This window comes from Salvelinus alpinus, chromosome 2, assembly GCF_045679555.1.
Source record: "Salvelinus alpinus chromosome 2, SLU_Salpinus.1, whole genome shotgun sequence".
NCBI lineage: Eukaryota > Metazoa > Chordata > Actinopteri > Salmoniformes > Salmonidae > Salvelinus > Salvelinus alpinus.
In genome coordinates, this window is record NC_092087.1 from 106,675,127 (window position 1) to 106,687,876 (window position 12,750).

A 12,750-nucleotide genomic window follows, 5' to 3' on the forward strand; every position below is an offset into this window, starting at 1 on the left:
TCTGCCAGTCTGTAACGGTCTGTCCCTCTACCAGTCTGTAACGGTCTGTCCCTCTGCCAGTCTGTAACGGTCTGTCCCTCTGCCAGTCTGTCTTTAAGTCTATGCCATAGTCTATCAGTCTGTTGCTTGTCTGTACCGGGGTCTGTATATTTTCTCTCCTCTCAGGTTGTCTGTTGACTTTTCTATGTTCTGTAGACTTAGGAGTCTCCTGGGTGATCCTGTCTGTTCAGTGGGTGGTCTGGTGTCTCCGGTCTCCCGGGTGATATTGTCTGTTCAGTGGGTGGTCTGGTGTCTCCGGTCTCCCGGGTGATATTGTCTGTTCAGTGGGTGGTCTGGTGTCTCCGGTCTCCTGGGTGATATTGTCTTTGTCCTCTGTCCTCTGTCTCTGTCTCTCTCTGTCCTCTGCCTCTGTCTCTGTTCACATTAACATTACTGTTATTGTGCTCTCAGCTGCTCTGGGGCTGCACCCCCCTGTCTTCACTTTGGTGCGGTCCGTCTGTTCTGTCCTAGGTGTGGGGCTGTACGGCCTCAGTTCGTAGAGAGGGGTGTGTCGTGCTTGAACACCTCTCTTCCTTCAATTCATCCTCAGAACCTGTGTGCTGATTGGCTTTCTCTATCTCTCTCTTCCTTTCTCTCTCTCTCTCTCTCCTTCTCCCTCCTTCCTTTCTCTCTCTCTCTCTGAGCAGGCTCGATTTCAGTCATGTTTCTAATTAATTGTCTGTTCAGAGATCAATAACCAGATTTAAAATAACATATCTTCTTCTCTCTCCCCTCTCTTTCTTCCCTCCTCTCCCTCCTCCCCTCCCTCCCTCCCTCTCTCCTTTCTCCCTCTAACAGAAGAACCGTCGGGACACAGGGAACTTTGATAAAGAGTTCACTAAGATGGCGGTGGAACTGACTCCTACAGACAAACTGTTCATAATGAACCTCGATCAGAACGAATTCCATGGATTCTCCTATACCAACCCAGAGTACATTATACAGGTTTAACCCTATAGATGAAATCACATGAGACACACCAACCCAGAGTACATTATACAGGTTTAACCCTATAGATGAAATCACATGACACACCAACCCAGAGTACATTATACAGGTTTAACCCTATAGATGAAATAACATGATACACACCAACCCAGAGTACATTATACAGGTTTAACCCTATAGATGAAATAACATGAGACACACCAACCCAGAGTACATTATACAGGTTTAACCCTATAGATTAAATAACATGATACCCACCAACCCAGAGTACATCACACAGGTTTAACCCTATAGATGAAATCACATGATACTCACCAACCCAGAGTACATTATACAGGTTTAACCCTATAGATGAAATAACATGATACACACCAACCCAGAGTACATTATACAGGTTTAACCCTATAGATGAAATAACATGATACTCACCAACCCAGAGTACATTATACAGGTTTAACCCTATAGATGAAATAACATGATACACACCAACCCAGAGTACATTATACAGGTTTAACCCTATAGATGAAATTCCATGAGACACACCAGCCCAGAGTACATTATACAGGTTTAACCCTATAGATTAAATAACATGATACCCACCAACCCAGAGTACATCATACAGGTTTAACCCTATAGATTATACATTACCTGTCAAAAGTTGGGCCACACCTACTCATTCAAAGGTTTTTATTTTTAATATTTTCTACATTGTAGAATAATAGTGAAGACATCAAAACTATGAAATAACACATATGGAATCATGTAGTAGTAACCAAAAAAAGTGTTAAACAAATCTAAATATATTTGAGATTTGAGATTTTTCAAAGTAGCCACCCTTTGCCTTGATGACGGCTTTGAACACTCTTGGCATTCTCTCAACCAGCTTCACGAGGTAGTCACCTGGAATACATTCAATTAACTGGTGTGCCTTGTTAAAAGTTAATTTGTGGAATTTCTTTCCTCCTTAATGCATGTGAACCAATCAGTTGTGTTGTGACAAGATAGGGTTGGTATGCAGAAGATAGCCCTATGGTAAAAGACCAAGCCCATGATGGTGTGATGGTGTTTTGCTGGTGACACTGTCAATGATCTATTTAGAATTCAAGAAACACTTAACCAGCATGGCTACCACAGCATTCTGCAGTGATATGCCATCCCATCTGGTTTGCGCTTAGTAGGACTATAATTTGTTTTTCAACAGGACAATGACTCAACACACCTTCAGGCTGTATAAGGGCTATTTGACCAAGAAGGAGAGTGATGGAGTGCTGCATCAGATGACCTGGCCTCCACAATCACCCGACCTCTACCCAATTGAGATGGTTTGAGATTAGTTGGACCGTAGAGTGAAGGAAAAGCAGCCAACAAGTGCTCAGCATATGTGGGAACTCCTACAAGACTGTTGGGAAAAGCATTCCAGGTGAAGCTGGTTGATAGTGCTAAGAGTGGGCAAAGCTGTCATCAAGGGGGAGGGTGGCTGCTATGAAGAATCTCAAATATAAAATATATTTTGATTTAACACGTTTTTTGGTTACTACATGTTTCCATACAATGTAGAAAATAGTAAAAATAAAGAAAAACCCTTAAATGAGTAGGTGTGTCCAAACTTTTGACTGGTACTGTATATACATCTAATAACATTCTACACAATACCATTACCAGAACAGCTCCATTCAACAGCAAACTAGCCAATACAAACCCACCAGCCACACCAAACCTTCACCCACACCTCCAACCCTGACAACTGGTCTACTAGCTGCCATCAACATGGACTGTACCAACATCACAACCACCCCTCTGCTCCTGCTGCACGGTTTAGTTTAACCCAACAGAACCAGAACCAACTGTTAGTCTACTAGCTGCCATCAACATGGACTGTACCAACATCACAACCACTCCTCTGCTCCTGCTGCACGGTTTAGTTTAACCCAACAGAACCAGAACCAACTGTTAGTCTACTAGCTGCCATCAACATGGACTGTACCAACATCACTAACACCCCTCTGTTCCTGCTGCACGGTTTAGTTGAACCCAACAGAACCAGAACCAACTCCAGCTGGAACCAACTGGTCTGAAGAGGTTTCAAGAGGAGCCAGGAGAGACTGGTTCTCTTCCAGAATGTTCTTCCATTACTCTGTTTGGACTCTGAACTGTCTGGTCAGTTCGCTATGTAGGGGTAACCGTGGGAGATGGCTAAAAGCAGAGACATGTATTTAGAGAGTTGAGCCAGCTTCTAGAATGTTGCATATTGTTCTAATTCTAGATCTTCACTTAGAGAGCATTGTTTAAATATTCCCCATGTAATGTTAATGGAGCTCTAACGTGGCTGTTATAGAATGTTGTAGTGTCATGTAAATACATCATTCTAGACATTATATTCCCCATGTAATGTTAAAGGGGCACTAACAACTCTAAATACATGGCTCTGGTCTAAAAGCAGTGCACTATAAAGGCAGTAGGGCGCCATTCAGGACATGATCTATTACGTGCGTTTGTTTACGTGTTCTCTTCTTCAGCCTGTAACGTGACGTCATGACCATTCCATAACATGTATGAGCAAACGCGTGTGACACCTTGGTCTCACATCCCAATGTTTCTAGGACACATGTCTTAGTGTTCCAGAACTCATGTCTAAGTGTTCCAGAACCCATGTCTAAGTGTTCTAGAACACATGTCTTAGTGTTCTAGAACACATGTCTTAGTGTTCTAGAACACATGTCTTAGTGTTCCAGAACTCATATCTAAGTGTTCCAGAACTCATGTCTAAGTGTTCCAGAACTCATGTCTAAGTGTTCTAGAACACATGTCTTAGTGTTCCAGAACTCATATCTAAGTGTTCCAGAACTCATGTCTAAGTGTTCTAGAACGCATGTCTTAGTGTTCCAGGACTCATATCTAAGTGTTCCAGAACTCATGTCTAAGTGTTCTAGAACACATGTATTAGTGTTCCAGAACCCATGTCTAAGTGTTCTAGAACACATGTCTTAGTGTTCTAGAACACATGTCTTAGTGTTCCAGAACTCATATCTAAGTGTTCCAGAACTCATGTCTAAGTGTTCCAGAACTCATGTCTAAGTGTTCTAGAACACATGTCTTAGTGTTCTAGAACACATGTCTTAGTGTTCCAGGACTCATATCTAAGTGTTCCAGAACTCATGCTCCAATGTTTCTAGAACACATGTCTTAGTGTTCCAGAACTCATGTCTAAGTGTTCCAGAACCCATGTCTAAGTGTTCTAGAACACATGTCTTAGTGTTCCAGAACTCATGTCTAAGTGTTCCAGAACCCATGTCTAAGTGTTCTAGAACACATGTCTTAGTGTTCCAGGACTCATATCTAAGTGTTCCAGAACTCATGCTCCAATGTTTCTAGAACACATGTCTTAGTGTTCCAGAACTCCTATCTAAGTGTTCTAGAACTCACGTCTTAGTGTTCCAGAACTCATGTCTAAGTGTTCTAGAACTCACGTCTTAGTGTTCTAGATTAGAACTCGTTGTCCCAGTCTTTAGAACACGTCTGGTCTTCCAAACTCGATGCAAAAAAAACTCTGACAGAGAGAAGTGAGATCTGATCTGTAGACTGCTGCAGTGCCGGACTCTCTCTGTCCCTCTTCCTCTCTCTCTCTGTCCCTCTTCCTCTCTCTCCCTCTGTCCCTCTTCCTCTCTCTCTCTGTCCCTCTTTCTCTCTCTCTCTCTCTGTCCCTCTTTCTCTCTCTCTCTCCTACCCTTGTGTGTGTGTGTGTGTGTGTGTGTGTGTGTGTGTGTGTGTGTGTGTGTGTGTGTGTGTGTGTGTGTGTGTGTGTGTGTGTGTGTGTGTGTGTGTGTGTGTGTGTGTGTGTGTGTGTTTTTAATAATCCGTGAAACCAGCTTCACTACGCATGTCTTTAGAGCTAGCTAACCCCCCCCCCCCCCCCCCCACCATAATATTATGAGCCCTTAGTTACCAATGAACTACTTGACCGTTGGTAACCATGGTAACCACTGTACCTAACTACCGAGGGTCAGGGTGGGTTTGACGTCACTGCATAACTAACTAATACCTATATCTATATTATACTGTGTATATTTACTGATGTATGTGTTCTGTTGGTGTACTGTAGCTGTATATATCAGTGGTCGCCTGTCCCCATAGACCTCTGGTCTAAAGTAGTGCACTACAGAGGGCCCAGGGTGGTCTGTTGGTGTACTGTAGCTGTATATATCAGTGGTCCCCTGTCCACATAGGCCTCTGGTCTAAAGTAGTGCACTACAGAGGGCCCAGGGTGGTCTGTTGGTGTACTGTAGCTGTATATATCAGTGGTCCCCTGTCCCCATAGACCTCTGGTCTAAAGTAGTGCACTACAGAGGACACACGGGGCCATTTCAGACTCACTTTTTGTGTGTATAAAGGTGGTAGCAGTCTTCCAGTCAGATAACTGTGTTTTATTGGTGCTCTAGTTTTATAACCCCGCCCCCTTTTCCTAATTTAGGGTGTGGTTACAATGTGGGCGACTCTTCACCCGTCTCTCTATAACCAATAGCACGCCCGGGACTAGTCTCTGTCACCCGGAAGTAGTAGAAGTATTACGCTGCCTGCTTAATCAAATCCCCTGGGAAAGGTTTTCCCAGGGTGCATCTGGCTAAGGAAGAGGAAGGAAAAACAACAGGAGAAATGGAACCAAAACAGAAACATTTCAACTATGCAACATGGAAATACAAAACAACAACAGAAAGAGAAAATGATGGACATATGAGGAGATGAACAGGCAGGGAGGGCGTGAAGGGGACGGAGGTCATTCTAAGGTCACGTGTTGCATGTCCTGTGTGTGACTGTCATGTCATGTGACTTGAGACATTCTCATGTTATTATACAACACCTGGTGTTTGACAACACACTGTCTGGTTCTCATGTTATTATACAACACCTGGGGCCTGTTGCACAAAACTAGGATAAGGGATTAAGCCAGGATATCTTGGTGATCCTGGCTCAATTGATCCGTAATCCGGTTGCACTAAAGATGGATAGGGGGCAGGAGGATATGTTATGGTATAAATTACCATGGAGATTTATTCTGTGGAGCTAGCCTGCTCCAGACCAGGCTAAATTCCAGGATCTATTTAATCTCATCCCTAATGTCAGTCAGCAGTCACCACAAATGGAAACCAATAGTTATTTCACTGCTCACTATACATTGTTATCACATATAACTAGACCCACTGTTATTATTTAAACGTTTGTGATCATTAATTTCAATGATTTTGGATAAAAAATGATTTTTAGATGATGTTGCTATCATTAGATAATTTACAGTTTCCCATAGACTATAAGGCTATATATAAAATGATAGAATATTAGGGCCACAGAGGGGAAAAAAACACAAGTCATAATATTGTAACCAGTTGTTTTAAAGGAGGACAGTTGTTAAAATGACAGATGTGGGGCATTTCGTGAAATTGTACTTCAGTATGGTTTCATAAACAAAGACATGCTGATGTGCCAGAATATTAAGTATCACATTGTCATAAGTATCAAAACTGTAAAAACAATATGTAGCTTTTCTGCAGAAAGAACCAGCCTCATAAATTTATGACTTTATCCTTTTTCTTCAGTGTGGCCCTAGTACTCTGTCATATAAACAAATACACATTCCATATGAATATAAAAACACAATGTGTAACATTATGTTCCTTTATTGAATAAGGACAAAACAAAGCAGGTAAACCATCAGCTCCTTTCGAAACTGAAGTCACAGTGACTCTACAAGATGGAAAGCACAGAATCCAAGCATATTATACAAAATGATACATACACATTCAAAGGTCTGTATATAACACACCCTGCATGTCTGCACACTAAAATAAATGCAGGACAAATCCATACACATCAACTGAACAGACAAATGAATGGATGCAGTAGCCTCCCTGCAGCCTTGTATTACACACAGTATACCGCACAAACATCATAAGAGGCCAAATTCGTCAAAAAACGAACCCAAAAAAACCCAAATTCCTCTGCCACCGCAGGACATATTTAACCAAAATTGAAAGCACACATACTAACTAAAATAATTCAACACATATTGGTCCCTCAGCAGCCGACCACTGTCGTCATCAGGGAAGATTGCCGGATTGTCCCAGTCCATGGCTGGTGGCACTCTGGGGGCCCTCTCCTTCCTCAGGCAGGCCACATTGTGGAGGACAGCACAAGCCACAGTAATATCACATGCCCTAACAGGGCTGACCCTTAATTTGTGAAGGCAGTGAAAGCGTGCCTTCAGGAGGCCAAAGGTCATTTCAACTCTGGCCCTGGTCCTGGCATGGGCATGGTTGTAGGCCTGCTGTGCTTCCTGGGGGTCTGTGAAAGGTGTCAGGAGAAAAGGCTGGCAGCCATACCCCCTGTCTCCCAGCAACACACCAGAGAATTCACCTGTCAACACAAAATCTCATCATTACTACCTCATAAACACAGTGATATTCTTGACACAGCCATGATGGTTATAAATAGGGGTTGTGTGGCTTACCTTGTGATAGGCACTGATAGATTTCAGAGGCCCGAAAGATTCTGGAGTCATGGACTGAGCCAGGCCATTTTGCCACAACATTGCTGATCACACAGTCAGCATTGCAGACCATCTGAAATCATAAGATGAGGAATATTACACCAATCAATGCACATCACTGGCAATGCAGAGTGTTCGTCAATGGACAATATCAAAAAGTTATGTTCACCTGAACATTAATGCTGTGAAAGGATTTCCTATTCACAAAATCAGCCTCATGGGTACCTGAGGGGGCTTTTATCCTTATGTGTGTGCAGTCCACTGCACCAATGACATTGGGGAAACCTGTCACACAAAGTAATGAGTATCCTACTATGTGTTAACAGTTGTCCTGTAATTTGTAGATCCTCTTACCTGCAATCCTATAGAACTCCTCTTTGATGTCACAGAGTCTTCTGTGGCCAGGGAAGGAGATGAAGACATCTGCTAATGCTTTGATAGCCAGACACACACTCCTTATTGTGCGGCAAATTGTGGCCTTGTTCAGCTGTTCTGCATCCCCCACTGAGTACAGGAAGGCTCCACTAGCAAAAAAGCGCAAGGCCACACAAACCATTTGCTCCACACTCAGTGCATGGCTCCGTGCAGTGCGGTGCTTAATCCTGGGACCCAGTAGTCTGCATAGATACCTGATGCCATCTGCAGAAAACCTGTATCTTTCATATAGATGGTCATCAGGGAAGGCCAGTGGGTCCAACCGGTCCCTGAAGACCCTTTCTCGCCTGAAGGCTCTCCTCAGCACAAGTGCTTCTTCATCCACCACATCTCGCACGAATGGGCATGCCATTGTCAGAGCAGAAAGGAACACACAATTTTGGGCCTTCATATAGGCTAGTGGCCACACCTGGTGCTGGGGGGGTGGGCAAAAGAGGGCGATGCCTTATAACGATGACTTGGTTGTACTGATTGCTGGGAAAATAAAAAAAACCTTAGAAAGATGCCACCGTCCTGTGTGCTCACAATAAGAGCTCATATGTCATGGCTCACTTGACTTTACGAGAATATACCTAATTTTTATTTTGAGCTGTGTCATCTTCTTGGAGCTGGGGGAGGAAAGAAAAATAATGATTAATACATTTGTGTTACAGTTAGCATACAGTGTACATTGAAGGCATATCTCACCTCCCTCTCAAGTTTTTTTATTTCAAGGTCCAGTTTCCTAATTGTCCTCTTTTTTATTTCGGACTCCAGTGCAAGATTTTCCATCTTTTTCTTCTTGTACTGAATGTCTATGTCTGCCAGTTCTATTTGGCGCCGGAGGTGGTTGCCATACAACTTTCTGATAGCTTGTGAGCTCTGTGAACACAATACAATTAGCGCAGCTGGAATTTGGCAGGATGTGGTGTCCTTTTATTAATACGCACTATGTTGCCAGGCTGGTTTTCCCACTGTATAGCATCTGGGTCCTGTAAAAGAAATTAGATTTTTTGATTTTGATGAGGACTCCTCACCATTGTAGAGTAAATAGTACTTTCACAGTCTTAACATGATACCTCATGCCTTCTGGAATCCAGAGAGATGGTCTCCTCCTCATCATCGTCTCCATCATGTGCTGTTGCTGCTGCACTGGGGCCTTCACCCTATCACATTTAATCGGATTCATATTGAAGCTAGTAGACAAGACATGCCAGGCCTACAGTATGCCTTTGATGGAGTACTCACTGGATCAGCATCGTCTGGTGCTTGTGCTGGTGGCTCTTACAGGAACACAGTGCTGCCAGACACTGCAAGGCAATAGGTAAACCAAAGTCAGACAGTCCAAATTGATTCAATATGAATGTGGTTGTATCCCATGTAGAGATGGAAGGACATACCTTGAATGAAGCGGGTGGCATCTTGGGAGGAACCTATGCTCGTCTCTTTCCCCCCAGGGATCCCCTCTAAGACGGGCCTGACTTTATTTAGCTCCAAGGCCATGTCCTCTGCTGGGGTAAGGTCAGCCTTTGGTGACCCACCACCCGTGCCTTGTCTGTGGGTATTCTTTTTCACTGCTAAAACAGTACAGACAATGTGTGAGCAGGCACCTTCTGGGTACAATATATGCTTGTGCTTTGTTAAATATTAGTCAGGGACCATACCATTCTGCAGAATGTTCTTGTATTTGATTTTGACCTGCTGCCATGTCCGTTTTGGCCCGTTCATGTTTAATCTACACACACACACACACACACACACACACACATTTAATGGAGTCACACTGCAAAAAATTACTTGGTATTTTTGTCTTGTTTTCAGTAAAAATATCAAAAAATTTATCATAGCTTTATACAGTGTGATGGAGTTACTTTACACAATTTCACTCATATCTGCAGTGCATTTCGATTAAAAATTTAACCGTTTCATAATTACAGTACAACTGCATTTTTGGAGATGTGAATTAAATATTTGAATTGTAATTGTGATGTTTCAGCGGAGCGGTGAGTGTGTAATTGTGCACTACTTACGCATTCAGGCGGTCTGCAATACTTTGCCACGCTTTTTCTCTTTGCTTTATCACTGTGGCGGTGTTGCCTTTCTTCTTAATTATATCTTTTACCTCCTCGTATGCCTCCATGAGGATTTGTGCTTCCGACGGGGAAAAGTACGCGGCTCTAGTTGCCATGGTAAATCAGTTCATCTGTGATCTGTGGCGGGGTCTATTTGAGTGAGCCGTGAGCGCGCACCTATCCAGGATTGGTTTCACCTGGCTTAATGAATCCGTGTCTGCTCATCCTGGCTTGGTCTTTGTGCAACCAATTAAGCCTGGACGCACATGTTTTGGCTTCATTGAGCTCAGCTGAGTCATTTATCCCGGATGTCTTAATTCTACTTTTGTGCAACAGGCCCCAGGTGTTTGACAACACACTGTCTGGTTATTATACAACACCTGGTGTTTGACAACACACTGTCTGGTTCTCATGTTATTATACAACACCTGGTGTTTAACAACACACTGTCTGGTTATTATACAACACCTGGTGTTTGACAACACACTGTCTGGTTATTATACAACACCTGGTGTTTAACAACACACTGTCTGGTTATTATACAACACCTGGTGTTTAACAACACACTGTCTGGTTATTATACAACACCTGGTGTTTGACAACACACTGTCTGGTTATTATACAACACCTGGTGTTTGACAACACACTGTCTGGTTATTATACAACACCTGGTGTTTGACAACACACTGTCTGGTTCTCATGTTATTATAAAACACCTGGTGTTTAACAACACACTGTCTGGTTATTATACAACACCTGGTGTTTGACAACACACTGTCTGGTTATTATACAACACCTGGTGTTTGACAACACACTGTCTGGTTCTCATGTTATTATACAACACCTGGTGTTTGACAACACACTATCTGGTGAGACATGTTATCATGTTATTTTCATGCAGCTCTAAACCATGAAGCAGGTTTGAGGAGTTGACGAGGCAGCTTTAGTTCAACTCGGGATAAGCGGTCACATGGAAGTTGCTTTTTAAGCCAGGTACGTTTCTATGTCAACGAATCCCCCAGATATTATATTAACTTTTTTATTAAAAAACTTTTTTTACAGGAAATTTGCTTTAAACTGCAACATATTCTCTCAGCCTCATGGCAAAATGTGTAGAATAGCAGGAAATTATCTCAGGGATTCTTGAAAGTCAGGACAATCCTTGTCTGGCAGAGAAACTTTATTTTTATAGTTGAAAAATATATATTTTGTTGCATTATTTGAGCTAAACATTTACATTTAAGGGGAATTTTATCAGGAAAAGTATTGTTTTATGACATTTCTAAAAACGTGGAATATTATTCATTTCCATGTTAGTTTTATGCCTGGAAATGCCCTTTTCCAGAGCAAAGAATCCACATTTTAAACTACAAAAAAAAGTGTTTAAAAAAAGGCAATAATAGGTATTAACTGAGAAATTATCATATGTACCCCTCTGTGACTTTGAAGAATATTTGTCTCAAAACTGTGATTCCTAAAAGATGTGCCTGGAGATTTGGTCGGCTCTGTCAGACTTGTCTAAAATCCTAAATGAATCAGGAATGAGCAGGGACAGCTCTACCATAAGGACCCCTTATTCATGTCCTCATTACATGGAGTGCCGCAAAACTACTCATGGTCTGGAAAGTGCTCTACTTTACATAGATTTAAACAAACAATATTGAAATCGCCATAGATAACCACCCATAAACTGTCATTTCCATCTGCCTTATAGAATTAGAGTTTGTGTTAATTTATTAAGGTTTTAATTAAGGTTTTAGAGTCATTAATCAACTGAGAAAAACTAAATTGCTACTGTGTATACCACTTGATTGAAGAAGAAAAATAATATTCATGTCAACTCGTAAAATAACAACTCTGTCATATTTTGGTGTAACGTGTAACTCCGTCAGAGTGCTGAAAGATCTAATAGAATGGTTGTAACGATTTTCTTCTTCTTCCGATGAGGAATATGAAGGATCGGACCAAAATGCAGCGTGGTAAGTGTCCATGTTAAATTTATTAACTGAACACGGGAAAAAGACAAAAAATAACAAAGTGAATGACAACAAAAATCGAAACAGTCCTGAATGGTGAAACAAACACAAAAACAGGAAACAACTACCCACAAACACCAGGTGTGAAAAGGCTACCTAAGTATGGTTCTCAATCAGAGACAACGATAGACACACTGTGTAATAATCATGCTGTTTAATCAGGCTCTACACTGGGAGGGGAGGAGATGGGAGGGGAGGGGAGGAGATGGGAGAGGAGGAGAGGAGAGGGGAGGGGAGGAGATGGGAGGGGAGGAGAGGGGAGGCGGGGGGAGTGGAGGAAGAGAGAGGAAAGGAGAGATACCACACACACAACGGAGACCACACAACAGAGACCACATAACAGATGCCACACACAATGGAGACCACACAACGGAGACCACACACAACGGAGACCACACACAACGGAGACCACACACAACGGAGACCACACACAACGGAGACCACACACATCGGAGACCACACAACGGAGACCACACACATCGGAGATCACACAACGGAGACCACACACATCGGAGACCACACAACGGAGTCAAAGCAGCAGCTGTCATTTGTGGACTGCAACTGCGGTAGCTTCACTCTCCCAGACAGAACTGGACTGTGGCAGTGGACTGCTGGCAGTGGACTACTGGCTGTGGACTACTGGCTGTGGACTACAGGCTGTGGACTACAGGCTGTGGACTACAGGCTGTGGACTACTGGCTGT

At 42.7% G+C, this 12,750-nt stretch overlaps 2 protein-coding genes across 5 annotated transcripts in view; one reads left to right on the forward strand and one right to left on the reverse strand.

The window, feature by feature from the left end:
- Positions 1–10,743, forward strand: part of LOC139568424 (protein kinase C beta type) — a 97,508-nt gene extending 86,765 nt beyond the window's left edge. The window contains exons 17-18 of one of the 2 annotated variants that reach the window (XR_011673600.1): positions 838–5,845; positions 10,355–10,743. Coding sequence is in view for 1 of the 2 variants with exons in the window: in XM_071390231.1 (XP_071246332.1) it covers positions 838–990 (153 nt within the window). In the remaining variant the exon portion in view is untranslated. Of the gene's footprint in view, positions 1–837; positions 5,859–10,354 lie in introns of those variants that run through there. The other variant, XM_071390231.1, reaches the window with a different exon arrangement.
- Positions 6,641–10,359, reverse strand: LOC139568425 (putative nuclease HARBI1). Of its 3 annotated transcripts, XM_071390235.1 has the most exons (7): positions 9,340–10,359; positions 9,188–9,249; positions 9,019–9,105; positions 8,890–8,931; positions 7,880–8,821; positions 7,487–7,598; positions 6,641–7,392 (listed from the first exon to the last, which is right to left on the reverse strand). In XM_071390235.1, exons 5-7 carry the CDS (start codon positions 7,946–7,948, stop codon positions 7,022–7,024), a joined length of 552 nt encoding a protein of 183 aa, XP_071246336.1. In that variant the 5' UTR covers positions 7,949–8,821; positions 8,890–8,931; positions 9,019–9,105; positions 9,188–9,249; positions 9,340–10,359; the 3' UTR covers positions 6,641–7,021. The 3 variants fall into 3 exon arrangements, with proteins under 3 accessions (XP_071246336.1, XP_071246335.1, XP_071246334.1); XM_071390234.1 differs by having other exon boundaries at positions 7,880–9,105; positions 9,340–9,516; positions 9,604–10,359; XM_071390233.1 differs by having other exon boundaries at positions 7,880–8,568; positions 8,648–9,105.
- Positions 10,744–12,750: the final 2,007 nt, after the last annotated feature.

Bases quoted from the DNA above. Each gene is read 5' to 3' on its own strand.
- LOC139568425 (XM_071390234.1), bottom strand. From the start codon at position 7,948: ATGTCTTCATCTCCTTCCCTGGCCACAGAAGACTCTGTGACATCAAAG. The intron at 7,599-7,879 runs GTAAGAGGATCT...TTATGATTTCAG, and splicing joins GGAGTTCTATAGGATTGCAG to ATGGTCTGCAATGCTGACTG. The intron at 7,393-7,486 runs GTAAGCCACACA...TTGTGTTGACAG, and splicing joins CTATCAGTGCCTATCACAAG to GTGAATTCTCTGGTGTGTTG.